Source organism: Osmerus eperlanus, chromosome 20 (genome assembly GCF_963692335.1).
Source record: "Osmerus eperlanus chromosome 20, fOsmEpe2.1, whole genome shotgun sequence".
Taxonomy (NCBI): domain Eukaryota; kingdom Metazoa; phylum Chordata; class Actinopteri; order Osmeriformes; family Osmeridae; genus Osmerus; species Osmerus eperlanus.
This window is the reverse complement of record NC_085037.1, coordinates 8,842,315-8,863,035: the sequence shown is the minus strand read 5'-3', so window position 1 is coordinate 8,863,035 and position 20,721 is coordinate 8,842,315. Positions and strand designations below refer to the sequence as shown.

Sequence of the window (20,721 nt, the reverse complement as noted above, 5' to 3'; positions counted from 1 at the left end):
CTTTAGTTTCAGTATGTTGACGAATGCATGCAGGTCAGAGTAGGGCATTGTGGCATTCATGCTGACATCAGTTTCAAGTTGAGTCCAGAGAGGAGTAACTCACTTCGTCTCAATTGTCACACGGTTATACAATGAGGGACTTTACTTAGACTAGAGAGTTGCGTAAACTATTTTATATGATAAGTAAGTTTAGGCCATCAGACGACTGATGGAACGATGAATTTCTGACGTCATTTAAGCGGACGGCGCTCAGCTCTCATCCACCCAACTGCCAGCGTCTCCCGCAATGATTTGCATACAAATGACATACATTCTGCTTTCGCCAATCAGAGGACAAGTATCTTCGGAGAGCCCTCCCCTGCTAGTCATATGTTTGCCAGCGCCCTCCCAGTTAGACATGCAATTAGATGATCAGCCTTTATAGTGGGAAATCCTTATTTATGACTTCAGGGTGAATCGATTTTATATCAGTGATCGTTGTGAGGAGATTTTTGATCTTACTGTCATATTTTCGAGTCATCAGAATACGCCAAAATGGGCTGCGCCGGTTTCACCTGCTCCAAACATTCTCTCTGCGCGCTCAACATCCTCTATGTGGTGAGTGTTGTCAGAATGTACCATATGGATCATCCTGCCAGCTTTTGGGCGTAAGCTTTATGTTTATTCCCTGTAATGTTTTTAATGTTTGGTTAGAAAACATTGTTGCACATTGTAAACAATTCACCGGGTCGGCACAACTCAGCTTTGATCAATTATTCAGGCTGATGCATTGTCTGGAATTAGGTCTGCGTGTAGGCTACATGGATACACAATTGCAACCTCAGCTCGTAAAAATATTATACATGTACTGAAAATCTATTTTTTCTGTCTTCCCTTGACGTTTCCTTTTCCCTTCCTTCTCTAATTTATCCCTGGCACATCCTGTCATTGTTAATGGCTTCCATTCCTGATATGTGTTATCAAGTGGGTTACTTACTAAATGCAAAATTATTCAACAAATTGTGAAGCTTTGTCTCTGCCAACCCCAAAACAATATTGCGCTTTTCTTCACGTCCTAGACATGCCCACTACCAAAATGCCTCTCTGAACATACTTGATGACGAAAAGGTGACCTACATAGAAGCTGCCAAATGAGAATTCTTGAACACATAAAAGAGGGGTCATAAGTTGTATTCCAGTGACCATGTTTTCGGACGTTTGTTTGTTTTAATGGTTTAATAAGTTATAAACGTAGTTACCTGTGGCATATGTTTTAAATAGAAACCGGTTAAACCCATTGCTTCACGTTTTTATTTTATTGCGTGCCATATCGCGTATCTGATAGTGTGTGGTCAACGTCCGCTTAAAGTTACACCGTTGTTACTTTGGAAGAACAGCCTTCTGACATAATGACGAGGTAGTCAAATAATAATATGCTTAAACAGCAAATTTTCCCTTAAAACATAGAGGACATTATATAGTACTTATAAATATCTGATTTAATACTATATTTAGGTCTGCAAAAACAACATTGGGTAAATGTTTTCAAGCTGCCAGTAATGTGATTCTCAAAACCAAGGACATTGTTTTTATGTCATGTGACAATGCTCACTTACTCATAGAGGGAGGAGAAGGGCAAAATTCCTGCATCTTGTAATAGGCTTGATCTGTGTGACTGCCAATGGATAGCTAGTCTAGGGGCCTCTCACCAAATTATTCTTCACCCATACCTCTCTCTCAGATGGTGAGTCTTCTGATGATTGGCATCGCAGCGTGGGGGAAGTGGTTTGGCCTGGTGTCTAGTTTCCAGGTGGTGGGGGGAATCATCGGAGTGGGGGTCTTCCTTTTCTTCGTGGCCCTGGCCGGGCTCATCGGAGCCATGAAGCACCACCAGGTCCTCCTTTTCTTCGTATCCTTCCCCAAGTCTGTGTGTGTGGCCGTCAGTGGGCTCTGAACCAGCTGCATGGTAAGGGGTCAGATGGCTGAGCGGTTAGGGAATCGGGATACTAATCAGAAGTTTGCCGGTTCGATTCCGGGCCGTGCGAAATGACGTTGTGTCCCTGGGCAAGGCACTTCACCCTACTTGCCTTGGGGGAATGTCCCTGTACTTACTGTAAGTCGCTTTGGATAAGAGCATCTGCTAAATGACTAAATGTAATGTAAATAACCTCACACAGCTCTAGATCCTCATACAGGTCCATGTTACACAGTTAATCATACTTGGCTGGTTGTGTGATGATTTTTAGTTGTTGGTTGATCATAAAGTAGGAATGGATGCATGGTTGGCCTAACAATTCCTCCAGGAACTATAATGAATTACCTTTGCCTTTCAAAAAAACAAAAGTGAAATGAGTGTGAATAGTGATTGTTTTCCTGGCTGGACTCTCAACTGAATGTTTTGGAAAATCCACGTTGCTTGTCCATTCATGCATGCATATAAGCAACAAGATCTGGGAGCCGAGCATCCTGTTTCACTCTGTATTCAGGCTTAGCAGATACTGCTGATCGTTATGTTCCCAAGGACCATGACACAATACAACACAGACATAATTAACCCTTATCTATTCAGTCTGGAATATTCCACATTATCCATTTAGAAGCCAAGTTCAGCCCTGGTATATTTCTATTTGGGAAAAGCCCATGTACTAAGAGCTGGTCTCAAAATTAGCTTTTTTCTTCCATACTGTCATTGAGAATGTACTGGATGTGCTCCTTGGTCTGTTATTCCTTCACAGTGGAGCCCAGTACATGATCATACTGTTCATGGTTTTCATCGTCCAGTTCTCCGTCTCCAGTGCCTGTCTGGCTATCAACAAAGACCAGCAGGTAGGAACAAACATCACCCTCACAGGACATCAAAAGCTAATATTGCTACTACATCCCAGCTAAAAACTAGGTGTGATACACCCAATTTGTGAGTAAAAACTTAAATCAAACTGACCAGTAATTACACTGAAGAAACACAGCGTTCCTCACAGCTTTCACTTCCTGTTGTAGCTTACTAGGTGTCTCTAATGAAATGTGGGTTGTTTGTGGCCAGTGTAAAGAGCCTGTGGCAGACCAGAGAGGCTTTTAACTTGTCTCTTAGGCGGGTCTGCCGCAGTCTGGTCTGTTTACTAAACCCCCAGCATGAGAAAGTATATTTAGAAGCTCTCTGCCATTGAGTCAAAATCACTGACTTATTCAGGCAGGACTTTCTTTGCATTCAGCATTGGGGTGAGGGAATGTTAGAATAAAATTGGTCTGGTTCTATCGTGATACAGGGGTAGTTTGTTATATGGTGTGTGGTGTGCCTTGTTTTGCAGGAGCATCTGCTGGAGGTGGGATGGAACAATTCTCAAGCCACGCAGGGAGATGTGGAGAAGAATCTTAACTGCTGCGGCTTCCGACATGTGGAGGTCAACATGACCTGTGATGCGGTAAGATTCCCCTCCTTGCGTCTCAGTCCTCTCCATAGATGGTAAATCTTGTCTGGTTTAGTCATTCTGTGATCTTGTGTGTGTGTGTGTATGGTTGTGTGTGTTGCCCCCTGCAGGCGTGTTTCCCTAACCACTCCTGCACACCCTGCGGTGATAAGATCCAGAAGCATGCTGGGGAGGTGCTCCGCTTCGTAGGAGGGATCGGCCTCTTCTTCAGCTTCACTGAGGTGATCTCTCTCGGTCTTGTTCTTATCTTTGCTCTTTTAATGTCGCCATTTCTCTATTTCTTGCTCTCTCTTTGCCCCTGTCCTGTGGAAGAAAGTTCACTCTCTCTCTCTCTCTCTCTCTCTCTCTCTCTCTCTCTCTCTCTCTCTCTCTCTCTCTCTCTCTCTCTCTCTCTCTCTCGTTCCAGATCCTGGGGGTGTGGCAGACGTACAGGTACAGGAACCAGAAAGACCCACGCGCAAACCCCAGTGCTTTCCTGTAACCGCGAGCAATCTTGTTTTGTCCCTTTGCACTGTCACCTCCCACCTTCTGGATGTTCTAGAGGATACGTTTGTAAATAAAAAGGCCGTCGGGACGGACGTGGTCCGTTTTTTAAGCATTCAACTTTTTTTAAGGCGTGTGAGACTATTCCTCTGCTACGTGAAGGGTGTGTGTGTGTAAACACTCTAAGGACATATTCCCTTAAGGAATCTACGTCTTCAATCAATATGGCTAATGTCGTATGATGAAGAACCGATGTGGTTTCGTTGGCATGTGGACCGATGAGTTGAAGTATGTGTATATTTGATTTGATACTCAACTGCAGACTGTTTGTCAGTAATCGTATGCTGTATATTCTCTACTACTATTTATGCATTTTGTTTTGCTTGCTGGTATTGAACCTTACTGCCTAGATTTGCATAATGTTTTGTTAGTTTCCTGTATAACATTTGTATTCAAATATTCTTAATTTGAAATTTGCAAAAAAAAATGTCAGTGCTTCTGTTAATGCAATAATCCAAAGCCTCAAGCTGCTGTTGTACAGTGGAACTATGGACTAGAACATGTGGGGGAAATTGAGGACCACTGAAGTGTGAAAAACAATGATATCAAACTTTTCTGATTGTTGAAGCCCTGGTGATAGTTTATCTACAGTCAGGTGTGTGTGCGCGCGTCTTTCGATTTGCTCACTGGTGTTTCAACCCTAAGAGCATCATTTTGACTGTGTGCTGTGTGTTTGGCCTCTTGCATGAATTCTCTGCTGGTGTGTGCCACAGCCACTGCACGGACAGTTCTGTGAACTATTTACCTGAGCCTTTGTACTGTAAATCACAATAAAAGCAACAATGTCAATTTCTCTCCTGTCCTTTTTAATTAATTTGAAAACAGCCATTGTATTCCTGAATTGTCTGACATTTTACCCTGTCTTAAAGTTGAGGGCTCTACATATTCCTTTACTTATCTTCATAGCGATGTATAAATCCTGGAATCATATGGAGAAATCTCCGGAACTTTCGTGAACTGACAATAAGATGCACAAAAGAATGATTTAATTTGCATTCATGAGTAACATTGGCACACAATCCCGCCCAACACAAGTGTGTGTCCCCCTCAACCCCTGACCAACCAGCATCTGCCACGGCTGCTGTGCACACGGAACTTGTTACAGAACAATGGCTTCAGTTGGGGTTCTGTAACCATAGCAACCCTGTGACTCAGGAAAAGGTCTTTCAGCTCTTGTGGTCCCGCCCATCCAGGATGTGAGCCGGAGGTCGATTCAGCAATCGTGTGTAGGTTTTTTTTCTTCGCTTCTCACACAATCCTTGAGATGGGGTTTTTTTTGTACAAAAACAATGAGATTGGGCCATTGTTTGGGGCATTGAACAGCACAAAATTTATTAAAAAGACATGTCAAATGTACGGCAATACATTACAAAGACAATACAGGTAGGAAACGAGAAGTAACAGAGTACAAGAGAAGAATTGTGTTGTTTTTTCCCAAGTAAAGTAGAGATTCATTCACTCCAGTGCTTGGTATGATTATGATGACAGCAGGATGTTAACTCTTCAGCTGTAGAACAAGAGATCTTTTCATCATCGGCTGCCAGTCGTGTCACCGAGCTTACAGCTCAGTCTTCAGAAGCTTCTTGGCCTTGTCCATGTTGGACAGCACTATAGACAGAGAAAACAAATTAACTTCACATGGTGCAAAAGAGCATTTTGTTCTCTCCTGTATCTAGACAGATGAGTCTATATTAGGTTTTTGCATGTATATGCTCTGTCAGTGTCAGACAATATTGTCTGTTCAGTCAACCTGCATTAAGGTACTCACAGAGTTTGATGTCAGATGGCTCATAGGCATACATGCGGTTGGAGTAACGTCCCGTGATGTCAGCTCTCACTGTCATGGAAGGATCTGGAACAAGATAAGAAGAGAGAACAGCATTATTCAAATGGCAAAGGTTCCAAGTATTTTGCATGATTGATGGATGACCTGAGGCATTCGAGATCAGACTCACCGACAAAGATGATTCTGGGTACGTACTGCCCGTCTGGGGAGAGATGCTTGTCGGTGGTTTCATACTGGAACCAGGGAGAACAATTTGTTTGATCAGTGGGTTTAATGAAACACGAAGAATTCAGCTCATGAATAACTTTCGGAAACAAAATTTGAGTCATGTCCACCATTGAACTTTTTAGTTGGTGGCTCCTGAAGGTAAACGTACCACAAGATTGAGGACGATGAGGTCCTCATCAGCAACCTTTTGGATGTCCTTGTCCTCGGCGAAGGATTTCTTCATAGCTGACACATGAAAGCAATGTCACATTTACACCAGAGACCAAGCATTCATTGATGGAACCATTCAACTAAAGCCCCCCTCCCCTCCCTCCCCATCCCTCCCCCCCCCCATCCCCCCCCCATCCCTCCCCCCCCCATCCCTCCCCCCAATCCTAGTGCCAGGATGTACAACGAACAAACTGAGCAAACAAATGTGTGTTTGCTTTCCAACAAGTTGGATGACGCTCCCAAACTGTTTGAACAATCAACAAGATCAACAGAACTTCAGTATTCAGGATATGACTACTGAAGAGAAACAGAAAGACTCCTATTTTTTGTAACAAATCTGAAACTTTTCCCCAACGGTAGAGAGACAGCCTATTGGCTGGATGTGGAGCCTTACCGAGACTGTGGGGGCAGTCCTCTAGATGAAAGATGACCATGAGAGGCTTGTTCCTATAGAGACAATTGGTCAGTCAGTTTTTATTTTACATTTAGTTTCCTTATCTAACAAATATAACTTACTAACATTTCAAGATGTTAATAATAAACTTATTTACAAATGTTAAATATTAACTGACTTACTGCATCCTGGCCCAGTAGAGGCCTTCCTCATATGTCTGAGCCCAGATGAGCTGGTCACCCCATCCTGTAGAAACACCAGACAACATGGAAGTGAACTTCATATCTTTACATTCTCAAATGTTAAAAACACCAGGTTTGCAGACCACAATAAACCCCTCCAAAAACCTAAGCCGTGTTCATGTTGTAACAGATATATCAGAACCCCACAACTAGTCTATTCCTCAGCCAGGTTAATCATTTTGTGCTGCCTGAGAAGTTGAGCATTTGTAATGAGAAGAATGGAGGAGAGAAGGGTTGTACCTCTGGAGAGAGTCTGGGGGATCCTCTTCCCTCTCTTGGCGATGTTCTTCTCCGGCTTTCCCAGAGAAGAGGAGACGGCCACGAGGACCAACAGTACTGACAATAGTCCTTTGATCATGCTTGCTAGCTCTCTCTGGAAGCACACAAGCACCGCGGGCTTGTCACATAACAATCTCGGACTGGATGAATGAAGGATTGTGTCCTATGTAGGATTTCACATGATTATAAGCATTTGTGAGCAGCACTGAAGAGGACCTGGAGCGATTACAGCTGCCTTCTCCATAAAGGATAAGATCAGGAGATATCAGAGAGTGAAGAAAGACTGCTGATGGAGAGAAAAAAGGAGGTCTTTGACGACAGGCCAGATCTCTTACCTGGTATCACTGGTACCTTTGTGTGGGCTCCGTCTGCTGCTGCTGTGGGACCTGCTGTGTCACTCTGCTCTCACCTCTCATGCATTTATACACCTGCACACCAGGTGGACACGCCCCCTCTCACTCCCCTGCTGGAATGTCCTAAAGGCCAGTTCTACAACTCCACATTCTCCATCTTGGAATGCTCCCTTAGTTTTCTTTGACAGCGATTCTTTTAAGAAAGCAATTCATCTTGTTGACGTGTTTCATATTCCACCATGAAATTACAGTGTGGTTGTCAAATGAACAGGTTTGGCAGAGACAAAACACCTCTGGACATCTATCGAATGAGAATTTTTGGCTCAGGTCCAAGGACAAGTCAGCATATAGTTCAGGAATCTGATTTGACACTGGGGTGACTGGGATGATTGGTTCAAGTCAGATCCGTGAGATATTCTTCATGAATGTCCTTATGTAAGGTATGATTGAAACATTCAATGGAGATTAGGAGATCTGGATGCTTCGTTTTGTGATTACATATTTGATGTATACTGCTATATTTAATAAGACTTGCGCATGATGTCATGCACACCATGGGACTGTGCTGGCTGTGTTGTACTGCTTGCATATTAATTACATCTATAGCATTCTGCTGGGTTGAGTAGTCGATTGAACCACATCACAGGGTCACTATGACAAGGTTGTAAATGGTAAAATATGCACTAAATAAAAGCATACACAATAGCCTACTGCCAAGGCACCTCCACCTGCCTCCCCCCTCCACCTCCTTCTCCCGCACCAGTTCATCTGAGCAGGGGATAATGTGACCAGCCTGAGATCAATGAAAGCTTTGTTCTGGACTCTACCAGGGCCTCTCTGACAACTTATTTCGAGCAAGAATCACCAGTCCCTCTATATTGTTGTCTCACACACAGATCGGCTCAATTCCGATTATTTTTTTCCAAATGTATATAAATCTAATTTGATAAACATTCTTGATTTATCTTTAACATCTTTTAAGCAATATAATTACTAATATATCTGTAGAGCACGGAGGCAGAAGAAAAGATTTTTATCAGACAGGAACTTTAGTTAAAAGGAAAAAGTTCCTTATTGACACATATCATCAGTAACTGTCTGTTGCATGGGTTGGCTGTTTGCCAACAGTAATTGTAATGATTTAGCATGAGCTCCTCCACTTGTCTCTACTGAACAAACTGCCCAACCATTCTCAAAGGAACCCACTAAAGGTGGTTAATGAGTGAGGCCACTGATACAGAACTACCCTTGTGCAGTCTTCCAATGATAATGTAATAATAATAATAAGACTTTATTTATATAGCACATTTCATACAAGAATTGCAGCTCAAAGTGCTTTGATGACCACTAAGATCAACGAAAGACTTGACACATTGACGTACACACTGAGGCAACTTTGGTATGAAACGCGTGAATGGATGGTGGACCAGCAGAATGCTGAGGTGTCCCTAAACTCTGGGCCATGTACACATCCTTTCACTCTCTCCCTCTCCCTTTCTCTGGCTGGGTTTCTGATGTGTGTCATAGCACCTGGTCAATATTTGAACGATTGGGCAGGGTGGAAAGCCACTCCTGATCACACATTGCGTCGACCATCTGGGCTCAGCACACGGATCTCACCGGCTACACCAGGCCTTCTGCCATTGGCTGGGCTGTCCTTTATCCTGATTGGCTGAACAGGATGCAGCTGAGTTTGGACAAGGATAGTTTGAATGACTGTATTATGGGAGTATACAGCCCTATTTAAACCCATTAGAGAGATATTACTTACTCTGCTGAGGTCATAAATAATATATGTCAAACTGAACAATCCTCTACTGAATGAGGACATTCTTAACAGGTACATTTTTACGACAGCTTGATCGACTAGCTTATAATGAAAGCAATTTTTATTTCATAGGTCTTAACATTATTAATAGCTTTCAGTTTTCATCGATACCTTACCGATAATCTTCATTTATCTTACTATTTTCATCTTGAAAGAGAAACCTGACAAACAACAACCCCCAATAAGACACTAAAAGACACAACGAACTAATTTTATAACATTTATTACTTCATGTACAAAATACTTATACTGTATGTGTATGAATGTGTGTGTACGCATTTACACAACCACATCGATACAAACATCTCAAAACAAAAAACTGGACTTCGCCCGGAGCGAGATCAAAATCAGCATTGTATCAAAATAAAAACAGAAGAAACTGAATGAAACTGAAAATAAAAAGGAGACAACATTATTACAGTCCCACAAGAGACATGAAGGCCACTGTTTTCACAGAAAACACTTGAAATTGTTGACCCAGAGAATAATTGATTTCAATTGAGCTTCGTGTAACAATGAAGAAGCCCTCGGTGACCCGATGCCCTCGGTGACCCGATGCCCATGCACGCAGGTCCAACAGAGCAGGTGAAGGAGCAGAGACAAGAAGCAAGGCGCAGTGGGGAAAGTGGATGCCGACAGGAATCAAGGACTTTTAACCTTCATGATTGTCACATGTGATACTGCTGCCAAGTCATAAGGGAGGATCAGGAGGCCCTCACGACGACGGGCCTTGGGGAAACCAGGAAGTGTGCGGTTAGGCCGTCTCCGGCAGAATGACAACTGACAGTCTGATACATGCCTTACCAGTCACTGCAAGGCAAAGTAGCACTTCCACAAAGGCCCTCAGGTCAGTCAAATAAAACATATATACATTTTTCAGAAGCCATTCGTCTGGGTTGGTCAATTACATAAATTAAAGACTATGGTATGATCGATTATCTTGGGGAAACATTCGAGGCATTAGGCCTTTCTTACAGAATATGTAGCATGGGAAAGCCAATGAAGACTAAAGGCTAGGTCATTAGTGGGCAGGGTAGTCTTATCCAAGCTAGAACCCTAAGGGAGGCATGGGATTGGCTCAAATTTTTCTAGCACTAATGCTAATGCCATTTTTCAAAGTGCTTCCTAGCTTTGATGGAGAAAGAAAGAAAAATATATATATCTCTATGGTCTCTCTGTGTATCTGAGTGAGCAGAGCATCTGACCCAGTGATCCAAGCAGCCCTGGGAGAAGAGAGCTGGCTTACTAAATCACACGTTCCTACATCACTGCCTAGGAAATATTTGGTGAATACGACATTCATTTCAATGGAAGCCACCTAACTATAAGATGGGCTTCTAGAAGCTTTTCATATGACAAACAGGACCACAATTGGAAACAGTGCAAGATTTTCCACCTGGGACTTAAACTGGACCTGTCTGCCCAGGGCTCATGTCCTGGTGAGCTGTCTCTGCTAATCTTTACAGGTTAATGGTGGGGACAGTTAAGGGTGTTTATGCCCATTGGTGATTGGACTAAACCAAGTGAAACCATGGAGGAGTCTGTATTTGATCCCATAAGCCCAGCTGGCCTGGAGCGCTGCGGCGGGGCAGGAAGCGGGGCAGATACAGTGAGAGGCGTGCAAACCCCCCCCTCCATAAATAGTGGTCATTACTCTGGGAACAACTGTGGTGTTAAAAATGATCACAATAAAATATCTGTACACCTATAATCCTGGATCATATTCATCTCACAGCTACCCTTTCCCTATGTGTTACCAGAGGGGGGGGGGGTAGAAAGAAAGCAAGAGGGGGAGATAGAGAGGGAGAAAGAGGGTGTGTTTGTGTGTACTGTGCCCTGGGGTGGGGGCGCTCAGTTTTCAGCTAATGCAGGCTCTGTTCTTCAGGTGTGACTGGCATGAGGCGTTTCCAGCTCAGTGTGTTCTTAAGGAAGAACTTGAGTCCAAAAAAAAGGCGTACTTGCACCCTCTTCACTTTGTGTTTCCCCAGGCTTGTGTCTTCATGACAATTCCCACCACAGCCTAGGACAACCATAGTGGTAGCATTGGGGGGGGGGGGGGGTCCTGTAAAAGCTCTTTAGTTTGAGTCTTTGACTGCTGCAGGACGAAGCTGGGCAAGTCTCTCAGGAAGCCCTGGTTCTGGTTGCTGGTACCGGATGCCGGCCACCTAGTGGAGAAGAGAGTGTGTGTGGGGAGTTGTCACATCTAGTGTCCATGTTGGGGGTGGGGGGGGTGCTGGCTGTGCTGATTGTTGGCCGGGTGATTGGGGGGCAGCGGGGGCCCGTTCACTCCAGGGTGGTAGAAAGCACAGTTGCTCTCGTAGCGGCAGTTACCCTTCATCATGAAATGGCGACACACAGGTCTCTTGGACATGTCTGAGAAGGAGAACAGAGAGGCGCGTTAGAACCAGGAACTCCACCGGTATCTGTCAGACGGTCCAGTGATTTGAGCCACGGGTGACTTACCTCCCATGTTGTTGAGACCTCCTCTAGGACCCCCTCGTCCACGACCTCTGAACCCCTGCTCCCCTCCCCTGCCTCGGCCGCGGTGGAAGTGTCCTCCCCCGCCGCCCCCCCGGTGGGGCCCGCCCCTCATGGAGTCATCTCCCCAGTAGTTGCCGTTGTCTACGCCTCGCCCCTGGCCCGGCGGGGGCCCCATCATGCGGGGGCCGCCCCCGGCATTGAAGGGGGGCCCGTGGTTGTGCGGGGGCGGGGGGTGGTTAAAGTGCGGGGGGGCGCCTGGGGGCTTGTTGGGAGGGTAGCCTCCGTTCATGGGCATCTGCATGCCCATGTTCATGTTGCCCATGTTCATGTTGTTCATGCCTGGGCCGTGTCCGAGCAAGCCCTGGTTCACTGTGGAGACAGAACACACACAGAAAGTTAGTAAATCAGAAAGGTCGAGCGACCAGTATCTCATGTAGGGTGTTGTGTGTGGGGGTGGGGGGCGTGTTCAGTATAAGGTGGTGCTGTAGCTACCTCCGGGGGGGGGTCCGATGGGGGGGGTCTGGTTCTGGGTCTGCTGCAGAGAGCCCAGCAGCTGCTTGATCTTGTCCGAGAAGTCGGGCTGCTTGATCAGGTCCTCGGTGGACTGGGTGCCCTGGGCGCCCTGGGGGGAGAGGAAGGGAGAAAGAGCCGTCAGGGTCGGGGGAACCACCCAGGGAGCCGGCGGAGCGCCTGAACACAGAGTCTCTGCCCACCCCGCTCACCATGATGGAGGACAGGAGCTCCTGGACGTTGACGGAGGGCGGCACCACGGGGCCGCCGGGCGTGCCCACTGCCTGGGGGATGGGCCCGCTGGTGCCCAACTTGATGAGGTTGGCCAGGACAGGGGGCAGCTTGGAGCCCTCGATGGGGACCCCGGCGGGGCCTGGCTGGGGAGTGGTGTCCATGGGCTCTGTGTAGCTGTCATCCATCATGGTAGAGTCCTGAGAGTGAGGAGCGGATGGGGGTTAGAGAGGTGTGCACCGTGAAGGCAGGGTGTGTGCGTGTGTGTGTGAGAGACACCTACCTCGTCGAGCGGAATGAGGCGTGGAGGCATGGGCTCATAGGGCTCTGGGTCGGGCTCATGTGGACAGTCAGGCACACTGCAGGGGGGGGGGGGGGGGGGGAACACCAGGCATTAGAAGATGCCACTCGAACGCGCTCCCATTTCGGAGCGCGTCTTAGGTCCAAGGACGAACACACAAACGGAAAAAACCCGCGAGCGCCTTGATGTGCACCGTACCTCTCTTTGGTGAGGAAGATCTCCTGCAGGATGCCCATTTCCCGCTCTCTCTGGGCCAGCTTCTCCGTGCTGTTGGCCCCCGAGGCGGCCAGGGAGCCGGTGAGGGTGAGGGGCCGGGGGGGCGTCCAGGGGACCCTCTCCTCCATGGCGTCGTGGGAGAGCCGGCGGGACATCTCGAACGTGTGCCGGTCCATCATCAGCTCGCGCTTGGCCGCCTCGCCAAAGTCCTTGACCTTGTTGACGTTGACTGCAAGGGGGGAGAGAGAGAGAGACGAGGATGTTTAGATGAGCCGCGTCACATGCAGGGATCTCCGAGGTGCCGTTTACTGGACGAGGAAACATGTTCAAATGCACTGCGTACTCATCCCCTGACCTCTCTCCGTCTCGTCCAGGTCAAAGTAGAAGTACTCCTTCAGCTGCTCCTCCTCCGCCCAGCGGACGCTCTTCTTCTTCTTGCCTTTCTTGGTGAGAGTCTCCTCCTCGCCCCGGGGCTCCGCCAGGGCGTTGGGCTTGTCTCCTGAGAGAGAGAGACCGACAGAGAGGGAGGGAGAGACACGGTTAAGCAGAGATACAAGGGGGGGGGGGGGAGTAGGAGCACAAATTAAGTGGCCAAAGGGGGGGAGGGGGTCCTGGAGAAGGTTCCTTACCGTTCTCGGCGGCCTCGGGGTCGTCGGCAGGCACAGGGGTGCCGGGCTGTTCCAGCTCCTGGGGCTCGTGGGGGGGCGAGGCGGAGGCAGGGGCATCCGGGGACGAGGGCCTGCCCTGGGACGACGGGTAGGAAGACGCTTTGCCGTCAAACGGACTCGGCTGCAGAGACAGAGAGAGGCGAGACAGTGAGTGTCAAACTTAACATGTCCACGTTCCAGAAGGCCCCCCGAGTATGAAGGGGGTGTGGCGTCTCAAAGGCGTCAGGGGTCTTCACCTTATTGGACGTTGGCGAGACCGCCTTGGCGTTGAGCTTCTTCTTCTTGATCTTGTGGCCGACCACCGGCGCAGAGTTGAGCGCGTCCAGGAACCCTGTGCACTCGATAGCTGTGGAGGTGGAAATCGAGGGGTTAGCATCAAAGCTAACAGGAGTAATGCAGCAGTGCTACTGACAGGGACACACTCCTGGGCACTGGGACTCACGTTGCGCAGGGATGATCTTGACTTTAATCTCTTTGGTGGAGTTGGTGGACATGTTGAGTGGTTTGTATTTCTTCTCTACCGGGGGGGCATCTCCTGGACCCGAGCTGTGAGGGAGAGAAAAAGACACCTGTCAGAAGGACACAAGTGAAGTCCACTAGAAACGCAGTACGGCATCACGGCCAGGAGGGGGCGCTGAAGTGCTAAGAATACGCAAAATCGCATTACCTGGGTCTCTTGAGGAGAGCGGGCTTGATGTTGTACTTGTCCCCCAGCTGGGGGGCCACGGGGGGCTTCTTGATGGGGACAGGAGTGGGGGTGTCCATCTCAAGTCCTGTGAGGAAACAAATATGTACACACGAGAGCAGGTTTAAAACACCTGTATGGGAATATTGAGGTGGTACGGTGGTGAAAGGAAGAGCGTGGAGGAGGCCCTACCTATGGAGCGGATCTTGGCGTGGCTCGGAGCGTGAGCCTTGGGCTTCTCCTTCTTCTTCTCCTCCTCTGCCACCTTTGCCGCTTCGATCTTTGGGTCCCGCGTCAGCACCTTGCCCTCCTCCTTCTTTCGTTTCTTATCTGGGGAGGGAACGTCGACATGGCGGGGGAGGTTATGGAAAGATAAGAGGTAGGGACAGTGTAAGTTAAGAGTGTACAGACTGTGTGTGTATAGGGGTTGTGGGGGGCGTACCTGCGGGAGAAACCCCGCTGGCGGACACGCTCTGGGAGCGGATGATGGCCATCCAGCCTTCCACCAGCACGGCAGCCAGCTTCCTCAGCTCTGAAGGAGAAGAGACATTGTTACAAACACACCACGGACACCAGGAAATGGCCATTCGCCAAATGAAAGTCATTAAACGTGGGTCCGCCCTGTAATTGTGGCTATTGAGTATTTTAAATAACCACAGGCATGTGATAGTTCATCAAACTCACCTTCTGTCTCTCCAGACTTGCTCAGTTGCTTCACCAGCTTAGCTGTGTTGTTCTAGTAAAATAGAACAGACCAGATGGTTAGATCAGAGGGTTAGATCAGAGAGTTAGCCCAGAGGGTTAGCCCAGAGGGTTAGATCAGAGAGTTAGCCCAGAGGGTTAGATCAGAGAGTTAGCCCAGAGGGTTAGACCAGAGGGTTAGACCAGAGAGTTAGCCCAGAGGGTTAGCCCAGGCGGTTAGACCAGAGAGTTAGGACTACCAGACAACCATCATCCAACAGGACAAGGGTTCACTGAATGATGTTAGCTCCTAAAGAGGTACAGCATGTATGCAGAGAGCGTGTGTGGGGCTGGGGCTGTGCTCTACCTGTTTGAGGTGGTCCACCTTGAGGGGCAGCTTCTGCAGGGTGAGCAGGATCAGCTGCAGCAGAGGAGTGTTGGTGGTGCTCTTGGCGTAGGTGAGCCATGCGTTGAGCAGCTTGTAGCCCCCGACACGGATAAACCTGAACACAAGGAAGGACGAGACATTACAAACTGTCCCGGCGACAAACCATGAAACCGATATCCGTGGAACTGTGAATGACGTGCTTGATAGTTCCAGATAGTTAAAAACTCCCCCTTCCCCCTGAAGGTGGAGTTTAGCTCTTGCCTAGAAGGTATAGAGTTTCCACCCACTGAACAAAAAGACTTGGGGACTTTTGTTTGTTTTGCTATTGGGAGGCTAAATTTGCATAAATGAATGGCACCTAGTATTCATTGATGGAACTTATTTCTGGGTTTCAACATGAAGTGATCCTTGTACTGTACTGTGTTGTGTTGCTGTCTCTGTGTGGTGTCAGGTATGCTGTTTATGTAGTATTTATGATGGATTTAATGTGTTTTAATACCTGTCTACAAACACATTTCCCCTAGTGGGATAAATCAAATGGATTTGACAAAAGAGAAGTGGTTTAACTCACCTGTTGAGCACATCATGGGATTTGGTCTGCAATAAGATGTTCAGGTACATACATCTGCTGACCATCTTGTGTGAGGCTTTCATCAGACTGGGGGACAAACAAGGGAACAAAACGGGAAGAATTGTCAAGTTAATATTCTCAACATTGTTATTTTGTTACAGGGGAAAAACCAAACAAATTGAAGTTTAATTTAAAAAATGTATTCCCGGGTGAAACATTCTGTCAGGTTTGGTCCCAAGTTAAACATGGGTGAGATACTGCAATAATGAACCAGCCATTTCACCACCTATCAACAGTTGATAGTTACTGGGCTCCAGTAATCTTCAGATCCTCACCTGAACACTTTGGGGACTCCTTCCAGGCTGCGCAGCTCTCCATCCTTCCCCAGAAGCGCCTCCACACCCTTCAGGATCTCTCTGGGGTCCACCGGGCCCACTGCCATCTCTGAAACAAACACACCCAACAAACACATTTAATACAAACAAGCAGGATATTTGCTGGACATGATTTATCGTTCATCTGGAAGGTTAGATATGCAAAACGTAATATTTGTTCAACAAACACGCTTCTGGGCCTGTCAGTCTAACTTCCTATATCGAGAGCTCCATGGAACAAACACAGGCCAGATCTCATCTGGAACGGTCTAGAACAGGGTCAACGTGCGCACTCCAAACCACACTAGAAACATTTCCTATTCCGGTCTCCAACTGAAATCCAATATCCTGGTCACTTGAATATTTTACAACCCGAGGCTTAAGAACAGCACTGCAATGACCAGAGGTCTGCATCAAGTCCTGGTCACACAACACCAGACACACCAGCCACATGTTCCGCTGGAACCTCATAAAATAGGTGTTGTTCTGACACTCCACAATCTGCAACTTCTCATGCCTCACTTGTTTGAACGCACAACTCAATCATTTGCATACATTTTTGGCCTGTTTTTTTTTTTTTTTTTTTGCTACAACAGAGGGGCGGGACAGGGCGTTGCCAGTTCTTCTCCATGGGATATAGGATTAAACAGAGACTATACACACCCTGTCCAGTTAATTTACTTTCAGGGTCCTGTGTTCTGCACTGAGAGTGTCTGAAGGACAAACAAATATCCTGTTGTTTTAAGTTTGACCAATGAGGAAGTAGAGGTGAAATGAGTCAGTTTAGCAGGTAATGGCATACAATGACAACACTGAACTAGCACAGTATATGTTCATGTCGACTATTCAAATCACTATGCTTTATTCATTTCTTTTTTTTGTACTATTACAAATGAATAAACAAAATAAAACATTAGTGGTTCTTTGTCTTCGTAAACAAATCTGGAAAAAAGGATGACAAAGGCTTAGTAATAAGATTAGGAGAAATGAGAAACTGCCCACTCTATGGGGAAGATCTTGTGAAGATGAAAATAAATTGATAGTTTCTTCCCATTGTGTACAATGTAATCCATTTCCAAAAGCTTCCCTTTAAACATTTAATAAAAATTCACTGGACCACCAACAGGTTTCTTAAATCGAGAAAAATGTTTAACTGCCCCCAAAAAGGTAAGATTCCATTTTAGATATTTAAGACCCAAAGTTAAATTTGGTAAACATGTCTGTAGCGTTTTCTCAGATACACAAACATAGGTGACAAATGATATGAAAATGTTGGTAAATATACATATAATAGTTACACTTTGCAAATTATATTACCCTAAAACGTTACGTCTCATAAAGACACTACATTGGGATTAAGAAATATGCCTACAGTAAATGCAGATTTGGGCATATGCTGCCATCACATGGTAAAATATGGTATGACAAGCTCTATTGGTAATTGTAGTCCAATGTTATCTAACAAAATATACAGATTTACAACCATCTAATCACCTTGGTTAGGGTTAAGCAGTTGAATACAATAAACATTTATGTATAAATATTCGATAACAAAACTCTGATCAAATCATTATTATTCTTAAGACACTACAGTATTTTATTCATTTTGGTAGGCAGTAAATGTATTGAAATGGATGCCCTAACTAGTCGGTTGAGTTTCATTTCGGTGAAAAAAAATATACCACAAATGATAACCACAAAATAATATACTATCCGATGTGCTGTAGCACACATTCTATGCAAAGAAATAAAATACTGCTGGAAAATTGTAAACCAATAGATCAGACTGCAGTTAATTAAGAAAGTATTTTGAGATCACTTCAAAACTATTTAATCTGCATGGTTGGGCAACTATTAGAACATGGGACCATTACAACATAAATCTGCCTGTTTGGAATTTGTGTTCATCCTGTCAGCAAACCTCACCCCTCCATCTATGGGCCTATCTGACACTGGGTGGGGTGAGGACTGCATGCATTTTCTTATTCAATCCCTAGATGTAGTTCATTTTAGACTATTTTTAATTGCTTGTTATAGCAACACAATCTCTTAGTACATTACCAGGTGTTTGGAATTATTCTCCCCAGGTAATGGATCTGTATGTATAAATTGAAGTATCATGTGAGAAATCAGTTTGGTCTTACCCGTTAAACTGTTGTAGTAGAAGTTTTATATAGTCTCAGAACTCCACAACACGGGATAACAACACACAACTCCTGCAAATGCCACTGTTACACAAGTAGACAAAACCAATACAGAATTGTTAGACATGGTCCTAATTGCAAGTTCATGGAACGGAAAGTCATAGTGGGTGTTCACATTTTTACATGTCAATGGAAAAGTAGGGTTAAGTATCCCACCCAGTTTCTATCTATACAAAGAAACATCTCTCTAGGGTTAATATTTTTTTAAATTCTGTTAATGAGATGGGTTTTAAATTAAAAAGCAATGTTATTAAAAGTACTCGTTTGCTTATTTTTGTAATCTATCACCATCCTAAATTATCCTTGGCGGTTTAGTGAACATACATTGTTCTTGATTAAACTAATTTAATATGTAAATAAGTAAAACATAAAAGTAAATAAGTCAATGGTTGTCGCCGTGTTTAAATCGCCTGGCATATGGCCAAAACCAATATTAGTTGCGCAAGATTTCAACATTCTTTGTAAAACATACGGTAAAAAAAAGGACATCTGTCATATTCGCTGTTACGCGGCTTCAATGAGGTCGAGGGGAGTGTGTATTAGGGAGGGAGAACCCCGTGATCCACCGAAAATATCGAAGCCCTGCCCTCTTTCGTTAACCACTTCGTTGTAGCCACGGATAGCAGAAGAACAATGGCTCTGACACCAGAGTAACTAGTTAAGGCACTCCATGAGGACACATGTACCAAAATCTCCAGCCGAAACTAACACTAGAAACAAACGGAAGTAAATGGACTGAACTGCAAAGCGGTTGTTGGATAAACATCCTGGGTTTCACTCCCAACCGTCTTTCCGAAGCACGATGAAGCCATAATAGTCCCTAGTGTTCTCTTTGGACAAAACGACAACCAGTCCACCATGTTGTTGCAATTCCAGCCAAACGTGTTCTGACCCTAGGAAGAATATTTCCCCTGAGCATTTCAATCCTGCAATCTTTATCCTCAGATTGCCATGTACAAATATCGGGCACATGGACAAAGTGCTAGCTAACAATATCGACAACAATAAGAGGTAGGTCGGTATCAAAGCACAGAATATCAAATTATGACGAATTTACGAAAGGACCCATTTCCCCGTACAACATAAATCCGACATCCTCAAACTAAGCAATCTTTATGTATAGATTGCGTTGGGTGTTTGTTCCAAGGAGCTCCCCTAGATTCAATTTAGCAGGCAAAAATCCAAATAAAAAATATCCCTGGCTTTGCCTACGGCAATCTTTATGAATAGATTGCTTATGGTTAATTTACGACTCAGCTAACTGAAAATTTCATCGTTAACATAGTTCCGTAAAATAAGTCTCACACACAAAGAAACGGACCGTTTTGGCTCCGTAGACTTTCCTGTGTGAGCTCATAAACTAGCTTAGCTACCGTTGACGTAGCGTTCGTCTGATGTTGCTAGCTATATGCTGCTAAGCCTCGTTACGGAGGCTAGCCAGATTCCTTTCTCTAAGCTTGATTTCATGAATTTCGGATCAAATTCGTTTGAAAATAAACACTTACTATAAATACCTCTCCTCAGCGTCTCGGGTACTTAATATTATATTGTGCTTTACAGCAACATCTATTCCTTAATTCATCAGTTTTATAACGTAAACCGTCATGGTTTTATAACAAACTTAATGGCTGAAAAACTGCTTTTATGGGCGGGGTAGTGGAGGTTAAAAGCTATCTTTTCCTTCTTGAACAAACTGGAGGCAAAAATAGTAATCAAATGTCCATTACTTGAAGAAAAAAATGATTTTTGAGTTAGGTTGTTCAAAGTCCTCGACGCCCAATCTTCGAGACAAAGTCAGACCTGAAAGAGACAACGAAAGCCATTTAAAATAAATCCCCAAATCGTTTTTTTCCGTCGTCGGTCAAACGTTAATTTTTGCTGATGTGTCAAAATGTACAGCATGAAAATATGTATTACTGCGTAGTATTTTTGTTTAAAATTGCCACGTCTTCTTTACGACGTTACTCACCTCAGAACAAATCCAGGAATGACAGAAAAGGGGTGGGATTTATTTATATACTCCTGACGTTTTTGACGTCAAACGCGTCGTAGTTATGGTGACAAAATGGCGTTTTCTGTCACGCGCTTTTGTGGAATGACCTTCATTGTTAACTGAAGGACAGAGAAATGGCTTGGTGAACGTT

The 20,721-nt window shown here is 45.3% G+C and overlaps 3 protein-coding genes across 9 annotated transcripts; 1 reads left to right on the top strand and 2 right to left on the bottom strand.

The window, feature by feature from the left end:
* The first annotated feature begins 126 nt into the window (after positions 1-126).
* tspan13b (tetraspanin 13b) lies at positions 127-4,440 on the top strand. Its single transcript, XM_062486815.1, has 6 exons — positions 127-597; positions 1,721-1,888; positions 2,725-2,805; positions 3,285-3,398; positions 3,515-3,625; positions 3,811-4,440. Exons 1-6 carry the CDS (start codon positions 535-537, stop codon positions 3,883-3,885), a joined length of 612 nt encoding a protein of 203 aa, XP_062342799.1. The 5' UTR covers positions 127-534; the 3' UTR covers positions 3,886-4,440.
* Positions 4,441-5,250: 810 nt separating this feature from the next.
* On the bottom strand, positions 5,251-7,563 carry agr2 (anterior gradient 2). Its single transcript, XM_062486816.1, has 8 exons — positions 7,422-7,563; positions 7,048-7,180; positions 6,748-6,811; positions 6,566-6,618; positions 6,110-6,186; positions 5,903-5,966; positions 5,716-5,799; positions 5,251-5,555 (listed from the first exon to the last, which is right to left on the bottom strand). Exons 2-8 carry the CDS (start codon positions 7,163-7,165, stop codon positions 5,506-5,508), a joined length of 510 nt encoding a protein of 169 aa, XP_062342800.1. The 5' UTR covers positions 7,166-7,180; positions 7,422-7,563; the 3' UTR covers positions 5,251-5,505.
* Positions 7,564-9,472: 1,909 nt separating this feature from the next.
* ppp1r10 (protein phosphatase 1, regulatory subunit 10) lies at positions 9,473-20,611 on the bottom strand. 7 transcript variants are annotated; one of them, XR_009927970.1, is made up of 20 exons: positions 20,547-20,611; positions 18,518-20,377; positions 16,335-16,443; positions 16,000-16,086; positions 15,408-15,543; positions 15,044-15,095; positions 14,802-14,891; positions 14,552-14,689; positions 14,342-14,447; positions 14,117-14,220; positions 13,911-14,020; positions 13,636-13,795; positions 13,350-13,505; positions 12,989-13,235; positions 12,773-12,848; positions 12,471-12,689; positions 12,241-12,370; positions 11,731-12,117; positions 9,846-11,640; positions 9,473-9,810 (listed from the first exon to the last, which is right to left on the bottom strand). XR_009927970.1 is itself a non-coding variant. In XM_062445813.1 (20 exons), the coding sequence occupies exons 4-20, from the start codon at positions 16,439-16,441 to the stop codon at positions 11,471-11,473; spliced, it is 2,475 nt and encodes an 824-aa protein (XP_062301797.1). In that variant the 5' UTR covers positions 16,442-16,443; positions 18,518-18,601; positions 20,083-20,377; positions 20,547-20,611; the 3' UTR covers positions 9,473-11,470. The 7 variants fall into 7 exon arrangements, 6 of the variants coding, with proteins under 6 accessions (XP_062301797.1, XP_062301795.1, XP_062301801.1 ...); XM_062445813.1 differs by having other exon boundaries at positions 9,473-11,640; positions 18,518-18,601; positions 20,083-20,377; XM_062445811.1 differs by having other exon boundaries at positions 9,473-11,640.
* Between the last annotated feature and the right edge of the window lie 110 nt (positions 20,612-20,721).

Excerpts from the sequence above, each read along its gene's own strand:
- ppp1r10 (XM_062445811.1), bottom strand. The coding sequence starts at position 16,441 with ATGGCAGTGGGCCCGGTGGACCCCAGAGAGATCCTGAAGGGTGTGGAG. Across the intron at positions 14,448-14,551 it reads CGCCAAGATCCGCTCCATAG|GACTTGAGATGGACACCCCC; the intron begins GTAGGGCCTCCT and ends GTTTCCTCACAG. Across the intron at positions 12,371-12,470 it reads AGCTCCTGTCCTCCATCATG|GGCGCCCAGGGCACCCAGTC; the intron begins GTGAGCGGGGTG and ends CTCTCCCCCCAG.
- tspan13b (XM_062486815.1), top strand. The coding sequence starts at position 535 with ATGGGCTGCGCCGGTTTCACCTGCTCCAAACATTCTCTCTGCGCGCTC. Across the intron at positions 3,399-3,514 it reads TCAACATGACCTGTGATGCG|GCGTGTTTCCCTAACCACTC; the intron begins GTAAGATTCCCC and ends TGCCCCCTGCAG. Across the intron at positions 3,626-3,810 it reads TCTTCTTCAGCTTCACTGAG|ATCCTGGGGGTGTGGCAGAC; the intron begins GTGATCTCTCTC and ends CTCTCGTTCCAG.
- agr2 (XM_062486816.1), bottom strand. The coding sequence starts at position 7,165 with ATGATCAAAGGACTATTGTCAGTACTGTTGGTCCTCGTGGCCGTCTCC. Across the intron at positions 5,800-5,902 it reads ACCCAGAATCATCTTTGTCG|ATCCTTCCATGACAGTGAGA; the intron begins GTGAGTCTGATC and ends ATCTTGTTCCAG. Across the intron at positions 5,556-5,715 it reads GCCATCTGACATCAAACTCT|TGCTGTCCAACATGGACAAG; the intron begins GTGAGTACCTTA and ends CTCTGTCTATAG.